At 40.5% G+C, this 25,650-nt stretch overlaps 2 protein-coding genes across 10 annotated transcripts in view; one reads left to right on the plus strand and one right to left on the minus strand.

Moving 5' to 3' along the window:
• TMEM71 (transmembrane protein 71) overlaps positions 1 to 12,100 on the minus strand; it is a 31,424-nt gene extending 19,324 nt beyond the window's left edge. For both annotated transcript variants that reach the window (XM_032416074.1, XM_032416073.1), the window contains exons 1-5: positions 11,860 to 12,100; positions 10,352 to 10,433; positions 9,078 to 9,138; positions 7,101 to 7,313; positions 5,354 to 5,526 (exon numbers count right to left, since the gene is read on the minus strand). In XM_032416074.1, the coding sequence (XP_032271965.1) occupies positions 5,354 to 5,526; positions 7,101 to 7,313; positions 9,078 to 9,138; positions 10,352 to 10,397 (493 nt within the window). In that variant the 5' untranslated portion in view covers positions 10,398 to 10,433; positions 11,860 to 12,100. The remainder of the gene's footprint in view (positions 1 to 5,353; positions 5,527 to 7,100; positions 7,314 to 9,077; positions 9,139 to 10,351; positions 10,434 to 11,859) is intronic.
• A 10,654-nt stretch (positions 12,101 to 22,754) lies between these two features.
• PHF20L1 (PHD finger protein 20 like 1) overlaps positions 22,755 to 25,650 on the plus strand; it is an 84,667-nt gene continuing 81,771 nt past the window's right edge. For 7 of the 8 annotated variants that reach the window (XM_032416065.1, XM_032416067.1, XM_032416068.1 and 4 more), the window contains exons 1-2: positions 22,755 to 23,033; positions 25,139 to 25,258. In XM_032416065.1, coding sequence (XP_032271956.1) covers positions 25,176 to 25,258 — 83 coding nt within the window. In that variant the 5' untranslated portion in view covers positions 22,755 to 23,033; positions 25,139 to 25,175. The remainder of the gene's footprint in view (positions 23,034 to 25,138; positions 25,259 to 25,650) is intronic. The other variant, XM_032416066.1, reaches the window with a different exon arrangement.

Below are 25,650 nucleotides of genomic sequence, written 5' to 3' on the forward strand. Positions count from 1 at the left end.
TTAATATTTCATTATATGTATATACCATATTTTTTTCCCCCATTCATCATTGATGGGCATTTGGGTTGTTTCTCTATCTTGGCTCCTGTAAATAATGCTGCAGTGAACCTGGGAGTGAGAATATCTCTTTGAGATTTTGATTTCAATTCCTTTGAGTACATGCCTAGAAGTGGGATTGCTGGATCATATGGTAGTTCTATTTTTAATTTTTTTTTTTTGTGAAACCTCTACATAGTGGCTGGACCAATTTACATTCCCACCAACAATGCACAAGAGTTCTCTTTTCTCCACAACCTCACCAACATGGATGTGCCTAAAGGACATTATGCTAATGAAATAAGTCAGACACAGAAGAAGAAATACTACGTGATTTCAGCAGTCCATGTTTCAGATGTACAAGATGAATAAGTCCTACTAATCTAATGCACAGCACGGAACTTATAGCTAACAATGCTGTGTTGGGGACAAAAGTTTGCTAAGAGGGTAGGTCTTATGTTGAGTGTTCTTAACACACACACACAAACACAAACACATACACACACACACACACCCAGGCGCCCCGGTGTTCATGACTTCTATATCCTAGCGGTGTCTGCCACCCCAGCCACAGACACTGGAGACACTGGAGAGAGGGGATGTACATAATATGGATTGGTTGGGGGATACCTGGATGGCTCAGTTAGTTAAGCATCTGCCTTTGGCTCAGGTCATGATCTTGAGGTCCTGAGATTGAGCCTCATGTGGGGCTCCCTGCTCAGTGGGAGTCTCCCTCTCCCTCTGCCCCTTCCCCTACTTGCTCTCTCTCTCCTAAATAAATAAATAAAATCTTTAAAAAATATATGGATTGGTTGGGATAACTCTGGCCCATGACACTCATCATTGTTAGGGGAAATAATGATTGGAGCTTCTGTTTGACCTCCTCAGTTCCTTTCTTAACTCCCCTTTCTGCTCATTCACATTTTCTATAGGTAAACCCCTTTATTCTGGAGACCTCTACAACTTCTCCTATTGGCTTCCAAAGGAATATCTTTAGGTCCTTTCTTGTTCTGCAATGCTTTTATTATGTTTCCTCTGGCTATCTTTCCATTTCCCATTGGTGCCTCAAATTCAATTCATGTGAAATAGAATTTGTTGTCTCATTTCTTGACTCAAATCTGTTTTTTTTTTTCCTCTTTAGAGCTAAAAAGTCCCAAGCAGAACACCAGCCCCTATGCTAATATGTACTTTTCATGAATTAGTGCATATCATCCTCACAATAATTCTATGTGTTACTATTATCCTCCTTTATATGTGAAGAAATGGAGGTCAGGGGTGTTAACTAACTTGCCCAAGAACACTCAGGTTGGAAAAGATGGTTTCAGGACTTGAATTCAGGCCCATTCAGCTCAAACGCCCATTCTCCTCATCACTCTGCCCGTACTAGCTTCGGCGTTCATGATGGCTGAACTTTTCCTGCTGACCCTCAGTGTTCTTTGATTCTTCCCACTTCTCATTGTTACATTCAGTCGTTCACCAACCTGTCCCTTCTGCCTTGAAGAATATTCGTTAAATCTCTTCCTTCCTCTCTATTTCCAGATCCATGTTCCTTTGTCTGCCTGTTGGTTTTAATTGCCCCTGAGCTCCCACTTGGTACCTTTCATCCAATCTTCACTTCATGTTACTGTCAAGGTAATCTTTGAAAATTCAAATCTGATTATGTTATCATGCTGCTCAAGAGCCTTCTAAGATACTTTTGATCGAGTAGGATAAAATACAAGCTCCTCAACATGGCACAGAAGGTTCTCCAAATATAACTTCAGTCTATCTTTCCAGGCTCATCCCCCACCGCCCTGCCTCCTTCTCTTCTCGTTGTCCTGTTTATACATCCTTGTTATTGTGGGAACTAGGATACACTCCATTTAATTAATCTTTTGTTTGTATAAGAATTATGTCTTCATTTAACAAGTACTTACTCTGTTTTTAAATTGATCTAGTAATACACTCTCACACACACAAGTGCATTTAAAAACTGGTGAAATCTTAATCATATTGTTCCAGTGTTAATTTCCTGGTTTTGATAATGACTGTATATAGTTGAGTAAGTTGTAACCAGTGAGGGAATCTGGATGAAGAGTATGCAGGCCTCTGTACTATTTTTAGCAACTTCTCATGAATCTATAATTCCCACAACTTAAAAAGTTTTTTTAAAAAAATGAATGTAGCATTGTGTTTTCTGTCCAGGAAGCAGAATGAGAAAAATAGTAAGACATGCAAGTACTATACATTTAAATTATTATATTGTTGTATTATATGACTCCCCTTGCTTGCTGTTTGAGCCTGGGCTGTGGGGTATATGTTGGATTTCATCTTGGAAAGAAAAGCAAAATCCTTACTGGCACTAGAGCAAAGACTGGGCTTTTGAACCAGACAGACCCACACTGGATTCCAGTTCTGCTGTTTATAAACTAAATGAACTTGGGCAAGTCAGTTAACCCTGAGCCTCACTTTCACTGTAATTATAAAAAATTCTGATCATATGACCTACTTCCTAGGGGGTTTGGGGATATTTAAACAAGATAATGTATATAAACAAGGTAATATACTTAAGCAGGACAGAATGTAGAGTACTTAGCTTATAAATAAACACGCTTGACTTCTTTCTTTAAGGCCACATCAGCAAATCCTGTTGGCTCTTTTTTTTTTCTGTTGGCACTATCTTTGAAATGTATCCAGAATCCTACTGCTTCTCACCTCTACCTGCCTAGTTCAAGCTCCTATTCTCTCCCCACTGAGTCACTCCAACAGCCTCTTAACTGGTTTCCTTGCTTGCTCCCCAATACGTACCTTACATTTAATCTGAACGCAGCAGCCCGAGATATCTTGTCAATGTGTAAATGGAATCATGTTATTCCTCTGATCAAAATCCTCCAGTGGGTTCTCCTCTTACTCAAAGTAGAAGGCAAAGCTTTTGAATTGGCCTCCCATTGTCCCTGTCCTTCCCCACTTGCACCCAGCCACATACCTCTTCGATCCTATCTTCTCTCCTCCCCCTTATACTCAGCCCTGGGATGCTCCTAGTCCAGAACCTTTGGCATTTCTAAAGGCATTTCCTTTGCCTGGATTGTTCCTCTCCTAGATGCTTTAGTCCCACTTTTAAGTCAATGCTCAGAAGTCATTCTCATGAGGCCATCTTAATCACCCTACTTAAACCTGCAATCCCCATCTCTTCTTCCTCTATTGGTCCCCACACCACTTACCACTTTTAACATGCTATGTAACTTATGTATTGTCTGTCTCCCCGCACAGGGATGCAAGTTCCATGAGAACAAGTTTGTTTGCCACTATGTTCCAGTGTGTAGAATGGTGCCTGGTACATAGCTGGCCCTCAATAAAATCTTCCAAGTGAATGAATGAATGAATGAATTCCAGAAGAGTGAACATCATGAGCACAGCTACAGAAGTGTGGAAGAACATGGTCCATTCAGGAAACTGAGAGTGGATGAGTGTGACCAGAGTGGAATATGTGTGTATGAGGGACCAAGTCTTTCTCCTTCCCTTTTCAGAAGACATCTTGAAGGGTCCTCAATACCCCATGCCTCTATTTCCTTACCTCCCACACTCTTCATCCTCTACCCTCTGGTTCTCTCTCTCTTTTTTTAAAGGTTTTATTTATTTATTTGAGAGAGGGAGAGTGAGAGAGAATACAAGCGGGGTGGGGGTGCAGGGGAGGGAGAAGCAGACTCCTCCCTGAGCAGGGAACCCGATGCAGGGCTAGATTCCAGGACCCTGGAATCATGACCTGAGCCAAAGGCAGGCGCTTCACCAACTGAGACACCTAGGCATCCCTCCTAGTTCTCTTCTGCCTCCATCACTCCACCACCAATAACTTCCAGATCAACGAAACCGGTTGTCATCTTGCTTAACCCCTGGGCATGATTTGCACTGATGACTGGCCCATCCTTCTGGAAGCACTATTTTCCTTTGATTCTCATTTCACAACACTTAGTTTTCCTCTCACCTCTCTGGATGCCTCCTCTTAATCCCTTTTGCAGGCTAATCCTGTCCTATTAACCCATTCAAAAGACTCCCTTCTAGACTCCCTCTTTGCCAACTCTACCCTCTTCCTAATCTTTCTTACCCATTCCATGGCTTCAGGGGCCACCTAGAGTGAGGCGACTCATGGATGTGTAGTTTTATCTCACACTGTCCCTTGGAGCTCCAGATTGACTTGCCCCTTATGTCCCAAAGGAACTTAAACTCAACATGCTCCAAACCATGCATGTGGTCTTCCCTCACCTAGCAAACCTACTCCCTAGATTCCTCAGACCTAGCCATTTTGTCTCTTGAGTCCAGAACGCTGTTACCTTCCCCCTTTGCCCATCGAAGCCCTTCCCAATTTGTAGAAAACAGCTCAAATGCCACTTCCATGGGGACAACTTTCCTGAGTTTCTGATTGGGTAAAATCTCCCGTTACATCATACACTTTTTCTCCATGGCATTTACCATAATTATTTTATATTTATTTGTGCAATTATTTGACAAAGATCTGAACCTCACCCCACTGCCCCAGCAAACTAAAGGCTGGGGTTATGTTATTTGTATTTACTCTTGTGTCCCCAGACCTAGCACACTGCCTGGCAGATGGTAGGTGCCCAATAAATATCCATTGTTTCCATTCTAGTAATAAAAATAATTGTAACTACAAATCACTGAGTACCAGGGATTGAACTATGCTTGACATTCATGTCCCATTTAATCTTTAAGATATACTTTGAGTCCACATCATTGTGTTTATGTACGCATATGTGTATCTATACACACATATTTACATATATTAATATTGTATTATGTGTATTGCATAATATATTTAAACAATATCATGTATATTTAATATGTATACGTGTATATATATATATGATATACATGTATATCTAATATATATAGCATGTATTTCAACAGGAATATATATATTATTATACTCTGCATATGTATCTTGTTTTTAAAATAAGGAAATTGAGACATAGCCAAATTAAGTAACTATCTCAGTTACTTGGGACTTGGACTTGGGACTTGGACCCCAACTTCAGTGTCTTTTCTCCATCTATAGCCCATATAGAGAAGGCATATTGAAGATGTACAAATACATTTTTCAGGTATTATCAGCTTAATAATTTACACATTTAAATTAGGCTATTTTGCATAACACATGACATGAATACATATGTAGTTGGATCATATAAGTAGTGTGGAGAGAACTTTAGGTGATTTTTAAAAATGTGGCCCATCCTTTCTATGCAATTGGTCCAGGACCACATGGTTGCTACTGCCTATTTGTGAATGATATTTCACTGTGGAAAAGGAGATTCAAACTCACCAATTTCATTGCAATGGTACATGTCCAGCCTCCTGACCCCCTCTAACCAGGTGTCCTCACTTAGGGAAGAGTCAACATCACCAAAGATGTTTCCATGCAGCCAGGATTTAGAGGCACCGAGGTTGAAGAGATTAGAAAAGGAACGGCGGATTTTCTTTTTCTTTCTAAATATTCTGGAGAGAAGTGAAAGTAGCATGATGCATAATGAATAGCAGCCACCTTTGGTTCAAAACCAAGAATTTAGTGGAAGTGATTTGATGCATAGAACACATCTTTGTAATTCAGATCCGCAAAGCTCATTTCATTTGTTCCCTCTGTTAATCCCACAGAAGTTCCTTAAATTTCTGTGTGTTCCAGGTGCCTGGATCAATATCAAAGATACTGAGATACAAAATAAAACCTTTGGTACAAAAAGTTCACAAATCAGTACAGGAAAGAGACAAGAACTATGCAGATGAAGCTAATGACTTCACAGAGCTTATCCCACACCAGATGTCTTTCCTTGTGGTTTACATAAAGTAACACATTATCCTTGGAACAGCCCCATGAGGGAAGTACTATTGTGACCCCATTTTTCAGATCAGGAGACTGAGGCACAAAAGGTTAAGTAACTTGGCTGAGGTCATACATCTAGTAAGTGTCATAACTGGGATGCAAACCCAGGCAGGCTGGCAGGATGGCTGAGGTCATACATCTAGTAAGTGTCATAACTGGGATGCAAACCCAGGCTGGCATAGTCTCTGCTCTGCATTACCATGCTATGTAGGGGATGTGTGCTCTGACGGAATTAACTGAAGGCTGATCTGAGAGCACCAGGAAGGGCATTGCTGATCAGGAGTCAAGAAAGGCTTCTGAGGATAGGTGACCACTGAACTGCATAGGATGATCTGTCCTATTCATTGAAGAACAAGTCAGTCTCATATTGGGCCATGCTAGGAAATGAGGCTGGAAGAGGTAAAATTAAGGCAGGGAATAAAGAATCTTGAATGGTTCTCCATTATTGTACATTATGTGAAGAGTTGGAATTTGATGTTAGAGCAAAGGGAATCCACTGGGTATGTCAAGGGAGGGGCATGGTGATGACATAATTTGATTTGCATTTCTGAAAGATTTTGACTACTCACCCATCCACACTCCCAGCAACCCATCCTCTACATTGTAATCAGTATTAATGTGCTAAGGATAAATCTGGTCGTTTGTCATTTGTCAATGGCTCCTCTCTACCTTCGGAACAAAAATCAATGCCCTCAGCTGGACTTGAAGCTTCTCTGTTCAGTCTGTATCTGCTCAGTCTTTTCTCCTGTCCCTTCCACCCTGAGTTGTATCTCTGCCAAACCACCTGCCATTTCCCAAATGGCACAGGGTCTCCCAGCGCCCCATGCCCATTCCCTCTCTGGAAGTCTCCTTTGCTACTTCCATTTTAGCTAACATCCTACATCTGTGAAGACTCAAATCAATCTTCATTATCTCTAGGAATCTTGTTTTAACCTGTTTCCCCAAATGAAATAGGCTTCCTTTCCTTTTCCCTACTGCATTCTGTTCAGACCTCTACCCACACACCCATATTGCTTCATCACGTTTGTTTGTTTTCATGTCAGCTGTCCTTGCCCCATGTTAGTCTTTGTGCTGCCACAGTCTGGAGCAGTAATGGGCTCTTAGAAATCACTGCTAAATGAGCAAATGAATGAATGAATAACTAGTGGGTGGATTGGACTTCAGATTCTTTTATGTAATATCTTCTACTTACCTAACTAAATTCTCCTTGTAAAGAACACTGGTCTGAGGTGGGCTCAGAGTTATGTTGCCATCTTTGTCACAAAGGAAACTGTCTTCTGTCCAAGTGTAGTAGCCATTGGAGAGGAGTCTGGGACTTCGGCGACAGGCAAAGTGGGAGGCTGTCAGGAGATCTACAGAGCAGCATTCGAAGGAAGTGTCACCATCTAGGAAATCATAGGCAAAACTAAAGAGGGAAGAAGGAAAGTCCTTTACATCTCTAACCACTACATCCAGTCCCACAAAAACCACATTTCTAGCCACTGTGAAGGAAAATACCTCTTTGCATTCATGGCTACCAGTTACTTCTGCCGCCCTAAGAATGTCACTCTTAATCTGGGCTTCATCTTCTCACTAGTGAGAGCATTAAACGACAGGGTATTTAGTGCCTCTTTCTGTTTTAAACATGTTGATAAAAACATTATGGTTAATCAGTCTATTCACCATATGATGCAACTACATCTTTGACATTAATCCATTTTCTTGGATGGAAAAATTGCAAAACAGCCTATCTGGGATGTTGGAAGCTTATAGTCTCCACCCCCTTTCTTTGAATAGCCCTCCAATTGCAGTATCTTTACTCTTTCCCTGTGATTGATAAATTACAACTATGCAGCCACCAGACACAGATGAAGTATAGGGTGAACATGCAGTCAAAGAGATCTTTTTGGCCTTTGCCAATTTCCCTCTAGGTCAGCTGTACAAACGACCTTGCAGTTTGTGATTTGGTATCCAGGGAAATCTCCTATTCAGTTGGAAAAATCTCTATGTGCCTTAGGTTTGATAAACAATCATATGCCTGTGTGATTGAAAGGCCACCTCATGCCACAAGCTCTACTGAATTTCTGATAAAGTTTTATTTAATTTTTTAAAGATTTTATTTATTTATTTGGGAGAGAGAGCACAAACTGGGGTGGGAGGGTCAGAGGAAGAGGGAGAGGCAGACTCCCCACTGAGTAAGGAGCCCAGGATCATGACCAGAGCCAAATGCAGACACTTAACCGACTGAGCCCTCTGATAAAGTTTTAAATGTAGAAACCTGTACACAATTAATACATGCACTAAAGTTAGTAAAATGCTATTTTAAATGGATATTATTTATTAAAAGCTTACTATGAGCCTGGCTCGTACTTCATGCTCTATCTACTTTTCACAAACCTCCCCAAAAGCTAAGTATTGTAATCTTCATTGGACTGTAGGGGGAAAAAAAAAACATGAGATGCAGAAGGACAAATAACTTGGACATTTTATAATAGCTGATGAATGACAGAGCTAGGATTTGAGCTCCGGTCTATCTGACTCTAAAGCATGTGCTCGTTCCTCATGGCCTTCTTGTTCATCCTTGGCTGATTCATCTGATAGTAGCAAGAGGCCTAGAATTTACAAATAAGGGCAGGTTCTAACACCAATGCATGATTCCTTTATACCATTGGCACATTTTACAAAATGCTAGAGAAAACATCAATGAGACCCGCATAAGGAATAAGAGAGAAGAGACAGAAAAAAAAAAAAAAAAAAAAGAAGGAAGAAGGAAAAGAAGAGACTTCATTGTAGAACTTGAACAAAATGGTAGACTCTACGTGTTTTTATGGAGAACAGAATTTGGCCAGCTTGGGCATTGGTGTAGAATCTTGTTGCTCTTATAAAGCAAGATAGTAAAGCATATTTAGGAGAATATCAATTTGAGAAAAAGTAACTGTTCATCAGCACCCAGCAGTTTCTCCACTCTCCAAACAACTCACATTTGCTCCCACACTCACAGCCACCCCCTCAAATTCCATTATTAGGCTAGAAAAGTTTTCATTTTGTATGTACATGGGACTAAAGATTTATGCCCATACCAAAATTGGATGATAGCTAAAACTAATATTTTTAAACCAGGAGTACAACAAAGTAAGACACATAGGAAGAAACATGATTGATTTATCTTGAGAAAAGTCCCATGGAATACCTTGGGAAAACACATGTGGGAGATGGCTCTCCAGTATGTCTTCTCTCAGAGCCAGAAGAACCTGCATCAGCAAACAGGAGAGAAGTACGAATTTATCCCACCTCCCCAGCATGCATGACTGCATTTAATGAAGGCGTCAAAGAAGGTATGAATAGCTCCAGGCTCAGCAGAGATTCCAACTGGTGTAGCCATCCAGTGAATCAGGACTAACACGACTTGTCACCAGGCCTTTATGGGGAGCCAGAAATAATCTACGGGCTTCTATCTTCTGTTTCTTCTCTCACTCAACATTCCTTTAGAGGTTTCTTAGTGGAGGATGAGGCAATAATAAACTATTAGCATCAAACTGACTCATCGTGAAAAGGAGGAAGAAAGCATCTTGTGTGAAGCTGTAGAAAACCAAAATCAATGACCCAATGTGCTAGTTATTTTAGCTTACTCAGTAATTTGAAGAACTCAATCATCTGCCTAGACTGTCTCTCATTAGGGCATTTTAAGGCACTTCTATTGTAAAATAACGAGCAGAAGACATTAGTGGAGGAAAATAAATTAAGTTTTGTTTTGTTTTATATAAATGATTTTCCAATGTATGAAGCCTGTGAATATTCTTAATGAAAAAAAATCATCCATCCATTCAATCCACTTTAACCAAAGGCATAGCAACAGATTTCAGTTGGGGAAAGTGCAGCTAGTTAATATTCTAAACTCTAAAGCAGGATTTTATACAGTAATGTGTTAACACTTATAATAGGCTCAGTGAAACTTGATTCCACTGTGGACGATTAATATCTAAGATAAAGTTTAGTCTTTCAGATTGGGCTGGTTGATTTGTAAGGAGTAAATTGTAGGTGTGTGTGTGTGGGGGAGGGGTTAGAAGCAGGACTTGGGGAGAAAATGACAAGAGGAAGGAAGAAACTTGAAACCACTACCATTTTAACAACGCCCTTACTTCCTGCAAGTAGCTATCAAAATCATTCAGTATTTTTTATAGACAGTTTTGCATCTTAATAGTAGCTGATAAACAATCTCCTTTCACATTTATGCACAGGCATCTAAAAAACCAGTGATTTTTTTTCTACTAAAAAGACAAATACCACATTTCTCTCAAGGAAAGAAATGAAGTCAAAATCATTGCCAAAGTGAACACTGGCACTTACGAAGCACAAGCTACTGACAGATGGTTAATGGTATGAGTATCAGCAAAATCAAAGCAAGGAAATTGCTAAAAGAAGTCTAATCGTTCAAAAGATAATTGCGCATAGCAGTTCTCCTACATTTACTTGCCACTGGTGTTGACATCAGTTGAGATATTCGGTACATCTTGGGAAGGCTGCTTGTTCAAACTTCACAGATTTTCTGAAAGAGCCATGAAAAGAAGGTGGATTATATATTAAAAATAGAAAAATGATGCCAAAACAGATGGCATCTACTAATTGCACCAGTCAGACTTGTTTACTGAATGACACAGAGATTTAGGACTGAAGGAGGAGACTGGAATGAGTGACCACCGAGGTTGTGTCTGCGTGTACGATTTTGTATTATTTCCCATTGTCTGGCTGAGTGCATCCAAATAATCTTGTTCTGTAAATAAGAACAACATTTTATTTGGGAAAGCTAGATTTACGTGATTGATTTGTCATCAAAATAAACAATGCAAGCGAATTATTTGATTAAGAAATCAGAAAAAAAAGATTGGGTTGCAGAGCCCTCTAAATAAGTGTATTTGTAGTTTTGTCATCTAACACACATCGCCCTCTTCATCAAGTTTCAAGCAATACCTGGGGATTGGTGTTGGTCTTTTGTGCAACACCTCGAACCATTGAGAGGTAGTCATAGTGAAGGCTGACAGTCTTTAGTAGATGCTGTCAGCCTGGACATTCCCAAGTAGCACAAGCAATGTTTCAGTAAAAATAGCCTACCACCAGGCAGATTTCAAATTGCAGTTCTCATGAACATATAAATTTACTTTCTCAATTACAAATTTAAAATATATCCAAGTGTGTAAATTATGTAGACTTTGATCATGTACCACTCATCACATAGATCTACCTGCTGTAGACTATGACACTTTTTTTACACATCGCTATCCTAATAACCTTGCAAGGTAGGACTAAATTCTTTTCTGATTTACCACCTCTCCACATTTTTAAAATGTGATAACTAGTAATGGATTGTTTTTGTAGCTGTCATACATTAAATCAAACCAGGATAATCCTACAGCTCCAAAACTGATTCTTTCAATAAATTAGATGCAACACCTTTTAGAAAAATAGAGATCCTAGCTTATAGAGACCTCTAGAGAAGTCAGGAGAACTTTCTGGCATTCCTTGGAAGATCTCTAAATCAAGGCACACATTCATAGATTTTTGTTTGGAATATAAAATAATATTGTTTGCACCATAATATAATAGTTTGCCACTGTCCTTTTGATTTTTGATCAATATCATCTGAAGTGTGCAGCCCAAATTATACCATGTTAGCTTTCCCCAAGCTTTAAGTTTAATTTTAAACCAACAAGTCCTGTGGCAGAAAGCAAGGTTTTACTGCTATATCTTACAGATATTTGTATCAAGCTATAGGCAGTACGCTAACAGTTAATCGAGTATTAGTAACACTGAAAAAACCTTCAGTAACAGCTCTAAATCTTTTCCAGAAACAGATTCTGTCTATCAGTCCCATCAAAGTAACACATCCATTCTGCAAAATAATCTGTCCATACATGTTCCTTCTAAAGGGACTTCCCAGTTTCTCCTTCCTATTGATAAATAGAAGAATTACTGACGTGCAAAGTTTCCTCTGGGCGACAGTGGAGAAATCCAGGACTTAGCGGTTCTTCAGCTGAAAATAATGTCAGAGTGTCAACAGGTGCCGAGAAGTCTTGTAATAAAGGGAAATCCATTCCGTCCTTCTAACAGAGGTATGCACACATCACTGTGTGCAGGAGTTTGCAGAGTTTTATCTTCAGTGGCCTCTTGTTCGTTTGGCTCTTTCCTAGAATAAAAGGGCATGCAGTTCTTGAGGAAGTCAGCTTTATAACTGCTCTTGTTTTCTTTCAAAATCAGCCTGCATAACCAGAGACTGAGAGGCAGGATGAGGTCACACTTCCTGTTGGGCTCTCATCAGTGGCATTCACACCCAGGAGTATGGTGAAGACTCGAAATAGTTTCCTGGACCAGCGGCAGGGGATGTGGAGCACACAAATTGGGCCAGCTGGATACATCACGGTCACTCGAGGGATGTTTTTCTGAGCTACCTCATCACCCTCACTGCGAGGACGTAAGAAGAACTTCTGGAGAAGCAACACTTCTTGCTTGTCATCCTCTGGGCCTTTTCAGTATAGTAGTGCATAGTTGTGCTCTGTCCAAATCAATTAAATTTATTGGTGATAATGCACTGATGCTATGAAATTCAGAATACTCTTCAATACCAGGAACTGGATTTTGTGAAAATGTGTGTAGCGGCAATATGCTGATTCACCAAAGGTTGAGCTTTACAGGAAACTCTATGGGTGGCACTTTACATTTTATGCTTATATTTTAGCTGGGCTCAAAGAATTTCCTGTCAGCGGGTTCCTAAAAATCTCTGCTATTGTAAATGATTAAAAAAAAATACATTCTAGCCACACTAAGGTGCGATGGATATGGAAAGGGTGTGGGTTTTGGAGTTACACAGGCTGAGATTCAAACTCTGTCTGCCTACCAGCTGTAACCTTGGATTTGTGACTTAACCTCTTTGAGCTGCAGTTCTTTCAATTATGAGTAATAATATACATTTTGCAGAATGCCTTGGGGAATGACATGAGATAAAAGAAATGAGAAATAAGTGAATCATCAGCTCAGATGTGCAAGATGTGTTCTTTGTTTGTTTTCTGTAGATCAGTTTTTCTTCTGAAGCCCCAGTGGGTCAGCCTGGCAGAAAAGTCAATCTCATTCTTTCTTGAGGCTCCCTTTCTCCCTGAGGTCATGCCACAGGCTGGATCTTCTGTAGAACATGCCCCTAGCAGCAGAAGCTGTTGGGGGAGAGTGCATCTAGTCTGTGGTAGACAGCTTGCAAAGATGGCCCTCAAAGATCTTTGTGGGATCCCCTCCGCTTCAGTGTGGGCTGAAGCAAGTAACTTGCTTCTCCTGCATAGATATGACACAAGTGATGGGTTGTCACTCCCATGATTAGGTTACAAAAGACCTGGCTTCTGTCTTGTTGGCCTCTCTATTACCTTCTAGGCTTACACAATTTGATGAAACAAGTGGTCATGTTGCAGAAGCACACAAACAAGAATCTGAGGGGTTGTCTCAAATGCCAGGGAAGCACTGAAGCCCTCAGTCCAATGCTGGGAATCCAGCCAACAGCCACGTGAGTGAGCTTAGAAGTGGATCTTTCTCCAGTTGAGCCTTGAGATGACTGTATCTCCAGCTAACACTTTGTTTGCAGCCCGTGAACACCCTCAAGCAGAGAAGTCAGCTCAGCATTGTCCACATTTCTGACCCATAGAAATTATGTGATAATAAATGGTGCTTTAAGGCACCAAGTTTTGGGGTCATTCTTACACAACGATAGAGTGACTAATACATAGTCCTAACACATATTACTTTCTGGGCCATTTGTTTTTGCCATCTATTTTGTCAGGATCTTTTGCTGCCTTAGTGCCATCCTTAGAATAGAGGCACATTTATTCCAGACTGTGTCTGGTCACATCTGCCTACACTTACCAGATAGCCATTCTGCTCTACAGCTGTTCTGGGAGTCTGGTACCCTCTTTCTTGTAATCCATAACTCTCCCCCTTCTCATCCTTTTCCTGTTTCTCCTATTCTTTCTATTTTCATCCTCTTCCTTCCAGCCCTGGCTCATGTTTTCTAGAGGAGGAAGGACAAGAAAATCCTTCTGACTTCCTCAAAGACCCTGTGCTCTGCCTATGTCCACAAATCCCCTTTCCCAAAAGGCTGACATCAAAAAGACTTTACTTTCTGGTCTATTCCTTTACTGATCCGGAACATATTGGGACCTCATTAATGATCATAGTCATTACTCACTTTATGGAGCCCTTACTATTTGCCAGGCACTGTTTTACTTCCTTTATATATATTAGCACATTTAATCCTCATACCCACTGCATGAGGGAGGCTCTGTTATTATCCTCATTTTACAGGTGAGAAAACTGAGGCACAGAGAGTTCAATACTTTGCCTAAAGTCACAGAGCCAGTAAAGGGTGAGCTGGTAGAGCTACGATTCTAAGCTTGGATTTTCAACTGTAAGCAATAGCGATCACTTCAAACATGTTTGAGCATTCCCTACGAACCAGGCACTGTACGAAACACTGTATGTGTGCAATCTTGTTTAAAACTCACGCAGCCCTAGGAATTATTACCCACATGCAGGATGGAGGGTTAGGGAGTTTACATAATTCTCTCAACACTACAAAGTGTCAGAGCCAGAATGCCAGTTTCCCCTTTGCTCCTCTCTCCTCAGACCCACTTTTTCCTTGCTATTCCTTAAACGTCAGACTTGTGCTTGCCCCAGGATCTTTGTGCTCACTCTTCTCTCTGCCCAGAATATCCCCCTGATAGTCACAGAGTGTTCTTCCTCACGTCCCTTAGCTCTCGACTCAGCTGCTTTGGTCACTCACTAAATTGCCTTCCACACAATCTCCTTATTCTTCCCCCCTGCTTTATTCTTCTCCTTAGTACTTCTGACTATATCACATACCACAGCATTTATTTTTTTGTAGTGATAAATATATTCCTCAGCAGACTGTAAGCTTGATGAAGGCGGAGGATTTGGTCACTTTTCTTCATTACTGTAGACCCAGTATCGAGAATACTGCCTGCCATATAATAGGTTATCCATTAATATTTGTAGAATCAATGAATAACTGAATTAAAAGCTAGGCAGAACTGACTTTAGCACCTTTATCCTGCATGCTAGAAATCAGTGTTTTTAAAAGGATGTCCCAAGGAAGGTTCAATTCTCCACTATTAACGGAGGTTATGTATGCAGAAAGGGAAAGGGTGAGCCGTAAATTTAAGCCCGCTCTCACCACTGGAAGTCCTACCCAGAGCAACTAGCAAGACAAATAAATAAAAGGTATTCAAATCAGAAAGGAAGAAGTAAAATTATCCATTTGCAGATGACATGATCTTATATATAGAAAACCCTAAAGATTCTTAAAAAAACTGTTAGAACTCATAAATGAATTCAGTAATGTGTGGTTTTTTTTAGGATTTATGTAAGATTTCTTGCAGCTAGAATTCCTGTCTCAAAAATGCTCTAGATATGTCCTTACCATTTGCTCAGGGTTCATATCTGAATGACATTGGGAATAATTTTTTTAAGAGATTGAAATGGAGAGAGACAGACTGAGACATGGGGTGGGGGTCAGGCAGAGGAGGGGAATGGAAAGAGACCGATTAGCTCATGAAAACCCTATCATAAAGTCTAAGTAGGAGCCTGCATTCTTGGTGGCAAGAACCGGGTTCTGTTGGTCTCTGTAATCTACAGCAGCAGATACAAGGCTGTTGCAAAGTAAGTCCTCAGATGTGTATTTTCATGGAATCACAGTGAGTGCTACTGAGACCACCCTCAGAGATTACAATGACTAAAAATATGTGTCCCTGTGACTGGTGAGAAAGAAACATCAGGAAACACCTGACATTTGTATATCAATTATGATTGGCGAAACATGTAAGACTTATTCTATTGAGTTTAATCCTCATTACAAACATGGGAAGTAGCTTTTATATTCCCATTTCTATGTGAGGAAGGAGAATCAGAGATGTGTCTAGTTCCCAACATTCTGGTAATAGTGTCAGGTTTAATTTACAACTCCTGGTCTCATTCCAAACCCCTAGCTCTTCATTATTTTAAGTTGTTAATTAATTAATTAATTAATTTTTAAAAGATTTTATTTATTTATATGAGAGAGAGAGAGAGATAGCAAGAGAGAGAGCAGGAGCAGGAGGGAGGGGGAGAAGCAGACTCCCCGCTGAGCAGGGAGTCTGGACCCTGGGATCATGACCTGAGCCAAAGGCAGAGGCTTAACTAACTGAGCCACTCAGGCGCCCCTAACTTGCTATTTAAAAAAAAAATAACAAGAAACAAGTTAATGCATTTATTTCCTTTAAATTTATAGTCTTCTATGATCTTCAGAGTTAAAAAAAAAGAAAGAAAGAAAATCAAGTGGTGTTTACCCTTATCCTGGTGAAACTGGCTCTCTTGAATGTTTTGCAAAAATACAAAGAGGAAGTAATCCCACACCTGACCACAAAGTTGTGTTGCTGCAATATTTTTTACTGAGGCAAAACAGTGAACTGTAGCAATGCTTGGGCAGGCAAGTTCTCTGCCCCTACCCACCCCCATTCCCTCCCCCAGAGGGGCACCTTTTCATCGGAATGTCAAGCAGTTACTTTGGAGATGTTGGTATTGTGTTCTGGTCCCAACCAAGAGGACAGACACTTAGACCAGTGACAAGTGACCAGTTAGAGCACACATTCTGACCTTGCATATCCATGCGTGCTGACACATACATTGTACCCAAAGCACCTTTTTGTGTGTTGGTCTAGTTGACCGCCCCGTTAAATGCCTCAAGATCAGGAATTAAGCTCATTTATCACTATGCTCCTTGGGCCTAGCACTGTACTTGGCACATTGCAGATGTTCAACAAAAGCTTGTGGGAAGGAAATGGAAGTAGAATGATATTTTTTATCTGCAAAAGCTTGAAACAAAACTATAAAGAACTATAGGGCAATAATAATTTTAGAATCTGCACAGAACCCTTGTTTGAAGCTTACTCATCCTCAAAGCATTTTTCAAATGCCACTTCCTCTATGCAGTCTTCCTTGATTTGCTGAGTCAGAATACGCACAGGAATGTATGTCTATTTCAAATGGATTAATATTTAACTGAATATTAATACTGCTATTATACCTGGTTGTTTCTGTATCCATCTTCCCACCATGGCAAGTCACCTTAGAATTGGATACCTACTTTTATTTTTCTTCCTGTTCTCTCACCATCCATTGCCCAGTTTCTAGCACTCAGGAGAATTTCAATAAAAGTTTATTGAGTGATTAAACAAGCCAATGAATGATGAAAGGATGCATGCACGCTGTCTGCCTTATCTGAGAATGCCAATGAATTGTGGCTAGCTCCATTCTCAAGGAAAGTAATGATCAGGAAGAGGTTAAAATTGTTTGCTGTTTGGTTACTACTAATCTGTATACTTGCTATGTTCTGTAGCCTACCCTCTCCTCCCCCAATTTTTAAAAAAGATTTATTTATTTATTTATTTATTTATTTATTTATTTATTTCTGAGAGAGAGAGAGAATGGGAGGGGGGAGAGTGAGAAGGCGGTGGGGGGGAGGAAGACGGAAGGGAAAGAATCTCAAGCAGACTGAGCTGAGCGCAGACTCCTAAGCAGGGCTCAATTTCAGGACCCTGAGATCATGACCCTGAGATCATGACCTGAGCTGAAACCAAGAGTAGGTCGTTTAACCCACTAAGCCACCCGAGCGCCCTCTCCCCCAGCTTTAACAATCCCCAGCAATGTGTTTCTTTGGTGTTGAAACTGCCTCTAAAAGCAAACACCTAAGGAATCAGGAACACGAATGTTATGTCAATCTCTCACTAGATTTGCCTCTCATTTGGCTTGCTTTTCTAGTTTTGCAAACCAGGAAGAATGTTCTCAGTTTTGTTGCATGGCTGTAAGTTGTAATTTGGAGTTACAGTCAGTAGAAGCCAGTTGCAATGAATATTAGTTGTTTTTTTTGTCCAGCTTCTGTTCCCTTTCTTTCAAGTAACAGCATCCCAATTTTCTTTAAAGGACCCACTCATACCCATCTCTCAGTCTATGAGGTTTGGGCCAGTCTCTGCTCCCACTTGCCTGATTGGGGATGGGACCCAGATCCATGTCACGTCAGTCCAAATCACCCCCATGGCCATCATGCTTGGTTCACAGGCAGGCACCTGATTTAATTTAGGCCAATGAAAGAATGACTTCTAGGACTTGTTTTTTGTTCATCAAGATGTTGTGATGACAAGGCTGAGGCTGTTGGGGGCCTACATGTGGATTCTGAAAATCAAGCCAACCCATAGGAAGCAGAGTAAAAGATGTTATAATTTGATCCCTGACTCCAGCTGCCCCAGAAGGCAGACTTATCCCTTCTTGATTCCATAAAGAGAAATTCCCTTTACGTTTATACCTGTTTGTATTACATTTTCTGTCACATGCAACCAAATGAATTCTAACATACCACAGTTCTGAAACTTCATGTACATTAAGAATCATTTAGGATGGCTTTTAAAGTGCAGATTGCTAATCTCCAAATCTAAGACACAGGTTCGGGCCCAGGGACTTGCATTTTAACAAAGAGCCTAGGTGGGTCTAAAGCAGATGTTTGATGGAGCAACGGTTGAAAATACTGCTTAGTTAATGCAAGTGTTAACAGTGAACAACAACAATCAGAGGAGGTACCAAAAATCAACATAGAAGCTGAAAGTTAAAGAAAGTCCATCTTTTGTCCTGGTAGGGCAAGGAAGAAAATCCATGGAGGAGTCAAGGGTTGATTCCATATTCAGTGCTTTTGCAGGTAGGGAATCTTTACCTTTATTTCTCTTTATTATTCCTTCCTGCTTTAGGGAGCATGATTGTATGTCTCAATTTGTCTGGGACTTCCCAATCAGGCAAGTGGGAGCAGAGACTGGCCCAAACCTCACTTGTTATTCTGGTATAATTATAATAGCAGTTTTTTGTTTTTTTTAACTCTCATAAGTGTCCAGGCTTGGATTAAAAAATCATGGTCAGTCCATTGTTTCAGGACAGTCTGTACAAAAAGGACTTCTTTATCATTCAGATCTCTTGCTGCATTTTTAAGCTTTTGCCGAGTGAAACATATTTTTTTTCTATTGTATGACCTTTACTAGCAGACAGATATTTCAAATTACTACTGCCAAGTCAAAAATTCTTAAAAATCTCAGAAAGCCAGGTAGCTTCTGAGTAGCATATGAACTTCCAGTAAAAGTAAATAAATAAAACAAAATTGTTTATAACATGTGATCATCTTTAGGGTTAACTCATTCTAAGAAAGCAGCATATAAACCCATACATCACGATAGGAATTATGTTAGAAATGTGAACAGGATGCTGTGTGGACATAAGGGAGAGAATGTATCTCTCTATTCTGTTCATACATGGCCTAGAGGTCCAAAGGCAAGAGATTAATTCTGGAACAATTATCACTTCTGGTCAGTTAAAAAGGGATAGAGTGACAGATAAGACAAGCAGTTTTATTGGCATGGGAAGGAAGAGAGGCTAGTGCCATTTTCAAAGATTTTTAAGCACCTGGAATAGAGAGTTGCCACAGGTGTCCATTCCAACAGTTCAGGTCTTTATTCAACTAGTATATTTAAATTTTTTTTTGAATTCCTTTGATTTTCTTCTTTGGTGCTGATTATAAGATTAGAGAAAAACACACACAAAAAGGCTTTCTTGTGTGTCATATGTAACAAAGAATATGTGATATTTAGTAGTAACTTTTTCCTCCCTTAAAATAGGTATATAGAATTGTCAAATATTGCAGGAGATAGAATGGTTTCATATTTATATTTTTAATGTTGGAAGAATTTAGTTCAGTGATTTCTGCCTAAGGACAGTTGTTTCAAGATAATTTGCTCACTGCTTGTTTGGTTCCACTCAAACACAGCTGTAAGTTCTTTCTTTCTATATTTGGCAATGAAGTGACTGATGGCTAACATTAACCATCTGGATGAGGGGTGTGTTGGGTGGGAGAGAGGGGAGGGGACATAGCAATGAAGAGCTTCACTGTGTGGCTGGGGAGTCATCTCTAGACTTTTCTACATCTTATATCCCTGCCCCAATCCTGACCTTTGACTCTACATGGTCAAAAGAGGCAAAGATAGCCTATGTGAGTTTTCTTCCGTTTTATCAAACTTAACGCCCCCTTTGTGAGTTAATATTATGTAATATCCTCAGGACTTTTCTGAAATTAAATTCATAGGTAGTATAATCAAGCTACACACATTTAAAAAATTAATATAATGACATAACAGTAACATAAGAACAAACCTTATGGAGATAATTTATAATAAAAATAACATGCATTTCAATACATAAGCGTTCAGCCATGACTCACAAAGAGACATAATGTAGTAGTCAAGTGCTTGCATCAAAATTTAGATTTACCTTGAGTGTAACAGCTACGGATGCAGAGTGATACAGGTACATTCTACCAGTGCCTCAAATACTAGGAGTAGCTTTGCCAATGGTGGCATGATTTTTAAAAATGGGATAAATTCTTGGACATGTTTGTAAAAAAGAACAATCTTCCCTCATATTACACGGTTACTTCATTCCTGGAAAAGTTGAGTGTGTATTAAAACCTTGCAAAATACTTTGTGCTTTGGTGCAAAACTGAGTTCAGGGCTTAGACAATTATGAAAAGGGTTTTGACCTACATGAATGTTTGGAGGGACATTCAAAGTCATGCATGACCTGGGGCAATTCTTCAAGATATGGGACTGCACTTAGGATGTCTAGCAGCCCTCCTCTGTCCCACTAAATTGCAGCTGTGCCCTACCCCAATCATGTGACAACTAAAAGTGTTTCCCTTCCCATTTCCAAAGTGACCTTTAGTGGATGGTGTTAAGTCCATTGAAAATACTCACCTGCACAATTCACAAGCCAGCAATCATTTACATAAGATTTCATTTCCATTTTTTTTTTCTTTCAAGCTGTATTATTGGTGGGGTCCCTTATTAAGTCCCAATTAATACAGGAGAATCATATTTTCCAGGTAGATTTGTGAATTCTTAACAAATGGTGGAGAGTGGATAGAATCTATGTTTATCCTTTATGTATACATTTTATTTAATTTACAAGCAATCTCACATTTTCACTGATGTTAACAACAGATATTAATTTTTTTCTCACTGGCTTATGGGTGAGCTTGGGTTCTGCCAGGGTTCAGTTAGTTAGCTCTAGGCTGAAAATCAGAAATTTGGTCCCTGGTACTGCCACTGCTGTTGGAGAAAATTTTCCTTATTTTGAACATCATCTGCAGCTTCTCATACAGTCTTCAGGGACAGAGTCTAGTAAGTGTAGCTCAGAAGAGCACTTTCGCTGGAAGGGAGACAGAGAATGGGAGCTTCTGACATTTTCATCTTATTTAGCGTGAGGTTGACTCTGCCTCCAATACTCATAAGGTGGGTGTATCAGTCAGTTTGTATTAGGTTATGCTGCATAACAAACAACTTCCAAACATGCAAAATCTTAAAAGAATGAATATTTATTTTTCTCCTTATACTACATATCAGTTGTAGATTAACAGTGAGTTCTGGGCTTATCACGATCTGTCTAGAATCTCGGTAATTAGAGCAGTTGCTGTCTCCAATATTGCTTATCACTGTTCTAGAGACAGAAATCTGGGTGAATTGCCTTTTAAAACTACCAGCTGGCAATGACAAAGTTCACTTCCAGTTTCATTTTACTAGCCAAAGCAAATCAAATGGTCACACATAATTCTAAGGAGGGCAGAAAGTATAATCCTCTCATGTGTTCAGAAGATCCTAGAAATATATGGAATACTACACTAATGACAACCATGATGGTAAATTTTCCAAACATGGAAAAGGAGTTCAGATGCTGGGCAACTCCAGTACAAGACAAATGTCCACTAGAAACTGTCTTATTTATATCTTTTCTATATATCGCCATGCTCAGTCTAGCTCAGTAGCTATTAGTAACATAGTAAGTGCTGAATGAATGTCTCTGGAATAAAAGGATATGAATATAGTTGTTTAAATTACCAAATTTCACTATAATTAAAGCTTAAAGAGAGATACTTTGCTATTTTAACTCCACACTGTAAAGCATGATAAATATAAGTGTTATTTGTATGCAATGTTGCATTTAGAAAGCTTGAGATCCAGAGTGGTACATTGGAAAGAGAGAGGAAAAAGATTTTCATCTCAACATTGCTTTGAATGTGTTCACTTGTTGGTTTCCCCTACCGTGCAGACACTTTCTCCTGTGCTTAGTACAGAGTTTGGTACATAAAAGTAGCTCTCTTATCCTTAGCTGGGTCATCTTGGGGAAGTCACATCCATTTACCCATAGGTTCTTTAGCTGCACAACACACACACCGCTTAGTAATATGTGCCTTTTGTACTGTAAGAATCTCATGAAATAGCAATACAATTGTGTGAATGTGGTTGTCATGTAATGTACTAACAACACAGTAACTTCCACAAAGCGTCCACTCAACAGCTGTTTGTTGACCATGGCAATAACCATTTGCTCTATTCTTATTATGAAATGGGGTGGATATCTAAGGAAGAGTGTCGTGCATTTACAAAAGTTTGCCCAAGGTGCTGGGATTGAGGAATTTTGGGAACCCGTTTCCTATCAAATCGACAATAATAATACTCAATGGGCTCTGTGCTCAGCTCTCAAAGGTCAAACACCTCACAACTACTAATGGGCTCCTCGAGCCAGCTCTCTCTCTTTTGCTAATCACCGCCCCTCCCTCTAGCCATCAGCCAACTGCTGCAAAGCCCCGCCTCCCAAGGGCAGCTCTCCAATCGGCTGCGCAGCCCGGGCCCAACCCTCGCCAGTCACGTGACGCGACCAGGCCCGCTTCCGGCGCGTCGCGGGCGGCTGACGTCGCTGGGCCCGGCGTCGCGTCAGGGCTGGCCGGCGGTGGCGGCGGCGGTGGAGGCGGAGGCAATGGCAGCGGACCCTGAGCGGGCTTGAGGGCTCGGACCTGCTACCTCCCGCGCGACCTCGGGCCCGACCCGGCGCTGCGGCCCCAGCGCGCTCCCCTCCTGCTTCCTCCCCGGCCGCTGCCTGGGCGGAGGCGGAGGCGGAGGCCCGGGCTGGCCGCCCTGCTCGTGCCCCGGCTCGGCCCCGGACGGCCCGGCTGCTGTGCGGAGAGGAGGCCGAGTCGGTAAGAGGCGGCGGCGGTGGCGGGGCCTGGAGGCCGCCTGGATCCCGTCTGGCCGCCCGGGACGCCCCCGCGCTGGTGTCTCTCTCCGGCCCGCACCCCTCTCGCGTCCCTCCCCTTAACTCGCCGCCCCTATTGTCTGGGCGCAGTCGCTCCCTCTCCTCCTCCCTTCCTTCCCCCCTGCCGAGGGCCGGACGGCTGTCAAACCTGGAGGCTTCTCCCGCTCCCCGCCAGCCTGGTCTGAGCCCTTCCTGTCTGTCTCTGCCAACCCCTCCCGCCCCGCATCAACCACCTACCTGCTTTGGCCCCGGGGCCATTCTCTGACCTTTTCTTCTTCACTTTCTTGGTGTTGTGTCTTCCTGCTAATTTTCTTTTCCCTTCCAGTTGTCATCTCTTGCAACGTTAACCATCCAGATATATTTTTGCCATTCTTGTTTGCGTTCTTTTCTGTTTATGTTCCTCCGCGTTCTCTCTGTCCCCTTTTCTCTTTTTGCTTCAAGCCCCCCCCCCCCCCCATAGACTGTCTTACTTCGCCTTTTCCTTAATTCAAATCCCTATTCATCCTCCTTTCTCCACCCAGGGAAAAGGAAATTGTGCCTCATCCCGAAGTATCACTGGGAGTTTATATGTCTTAACTCCACATTTATGGGTTCGATGTTTGATTATAGAAAATAGTGTAACTGGTAAACACCTCTTACTAAGTTCTTCTTGTGAAGAAAGTAGAAACGTTTGATTAGATTTCTACACAGATATTTAAGTAACTGCCTAATATGTTACACGCTGACCAGACTTTTTAAAAAAATATTCATGCTTTCTTTCCTTTTACACGAAATACCCTCTGGCCTAGCGTCCTGTTAACTTTAATGAACTGATCTTTGTTCTTGACATGGCCAGAGGATAGTCCCCCCAACCCCCCATGAGTATTTAGGCTTGACTTTACATATTTCTATGGCAAGTATTGGTGTTATTTACCCCTTACTAATTAGATTCTTTCAAAGAGGAAAGGACAGTTTGTTTTTATTTTTCCTGTTATGTTTTGTCCCTTTTGAATTGTGAGCAAACCATTAAAAAAATGCTGTAGTTGTGTATTTTCTTTTTTAACCCGGGAGAGAGCATGGTCCTGTTAGTAATTCTAAATATCAAAAAGGTTTCAGGGATCGCTCTTTTTCCCCCCAGTAACAGTAGGTTTGCATTCCTGATTACCTGTCATATTTTGATTTAGCCTGTCTTAAAGTGCATTCATATTCCTCAAGTACTAGTCCGTGAAGAAGGCTACCTCAGGTGTTCTGGGTGTCCAGTGTGGCCAAAAGGAGAGTGAAGAGTGTGCGTGTCAATGATGTAGAGAGGAATAGATACTCCTTTGTAGTTTTTTGTTTGTTTGAATATTACGACCACTTTTATTTGTCAGTGTGAGCACTGACTATATTGAAATAGAGTAGAAATAAATTTGCAGTTGAAAAAATCCACATCATTATTGCATATTGACTGTGAAGTATAAGGAAGAAATTTCTGTTGCAACTTTATATGTTAAATTAAACTTATTGAATCATTTGCTACCAAAGTAGGAAATCATAGCTAATGAAAAATCCTACTCACAAGAATTATTGATGTTGTCACTGGCAGAGGAGTGTCTACTGCCCCTTTATATGCTCTTTAGTGTCTTATTTAGTGTTGTATACTATGAGGCACTCAAATATTGGTTGAAAAACTTCATTAATTTGTACTCTTAAGAATTTCAGTAGTCATATTCCAGAACACTCAGGTGTCTTGAGTTTTCAGAGACAGAAAACTGTTTTCAGCTGGTGTGGAGAATTTTCTGGGGTATTTTCAAGTTAAAATTTGAAGCATTTTAGCCATTAGCAAGTTTTAATGCCCAGCTGTTCTTCTTTTTAAGTAGTTCTTTTTTATGTCATTTTCCTTGATTCATGATCAAGATTGCTTGCAAAGTATTTAGTACTTTACATACAGATATTTGTAATCATCATTCAAATTTCTTTAAAATTTGGCAGTTATTTTAACTTCTCATGCAATGCTTTTAAAATTCTGTTTTTTCCCTATGCATTTTATGCATTAGAATCTAACTTTTTTTTTTTTTTTTCCCTCTTGAGGTAGTGAAAAGAGAATACTGAAGAATAGGATCTCAAGATGAGTAAAAAGCCCCCAAATCGTCCTGGAATCACTTTTGAGATCGGTGCTCGTTTGGAGGCACTGGACTACTTACAAAAATGGTATGGAGAATATGGAGCTCTTGACCGAAACCACGATATTGGTAGTCTTACACATGTTGGTCAGTTGCTGTTCTTTTGACAGTGGCAGAAACTTTAATGTATTCACATTTTGAATACACATAGACATTGTTTTTTAGTTTTCCTGCTCTTTGGCAGACTGTGTAAGTTTAGCATTTCAAAGCTATTTTTTCAGAATCATTTTAAGGTGTTTGAGAACTGAAAATAATTATCTAGAATATGAGGTATAAAGAGAGTGTCAATACTCTTGTGTACTTAATATGAGCTAGAGTGGTGGTGGGAGGGAGGGAATTAATTTAGATAACCAGCTTCCCAAGATTTGGCTAAAACTTGATGTAAATCTGTTTTCTTGGCCTGTGTCGGAGGTGATCTTT

The sequence above is a fragment of the Phoca vitulina genome, unplaced genomic scaffold, assembly GCF_004348235.1.
Source record: "Phoca vitulina isolate PV1807 unplaced genomic scaffold, GSC_HSeal_1.0 scaffold18, whole genome shotgun sequence".
Classification (NCBI taxonomy): domain Eukaryota; kingdom Metazoa; phylum Chordata; class Mammalia; order Carnivora; family Phocidae; genus Phoca; species Phoca vitulina.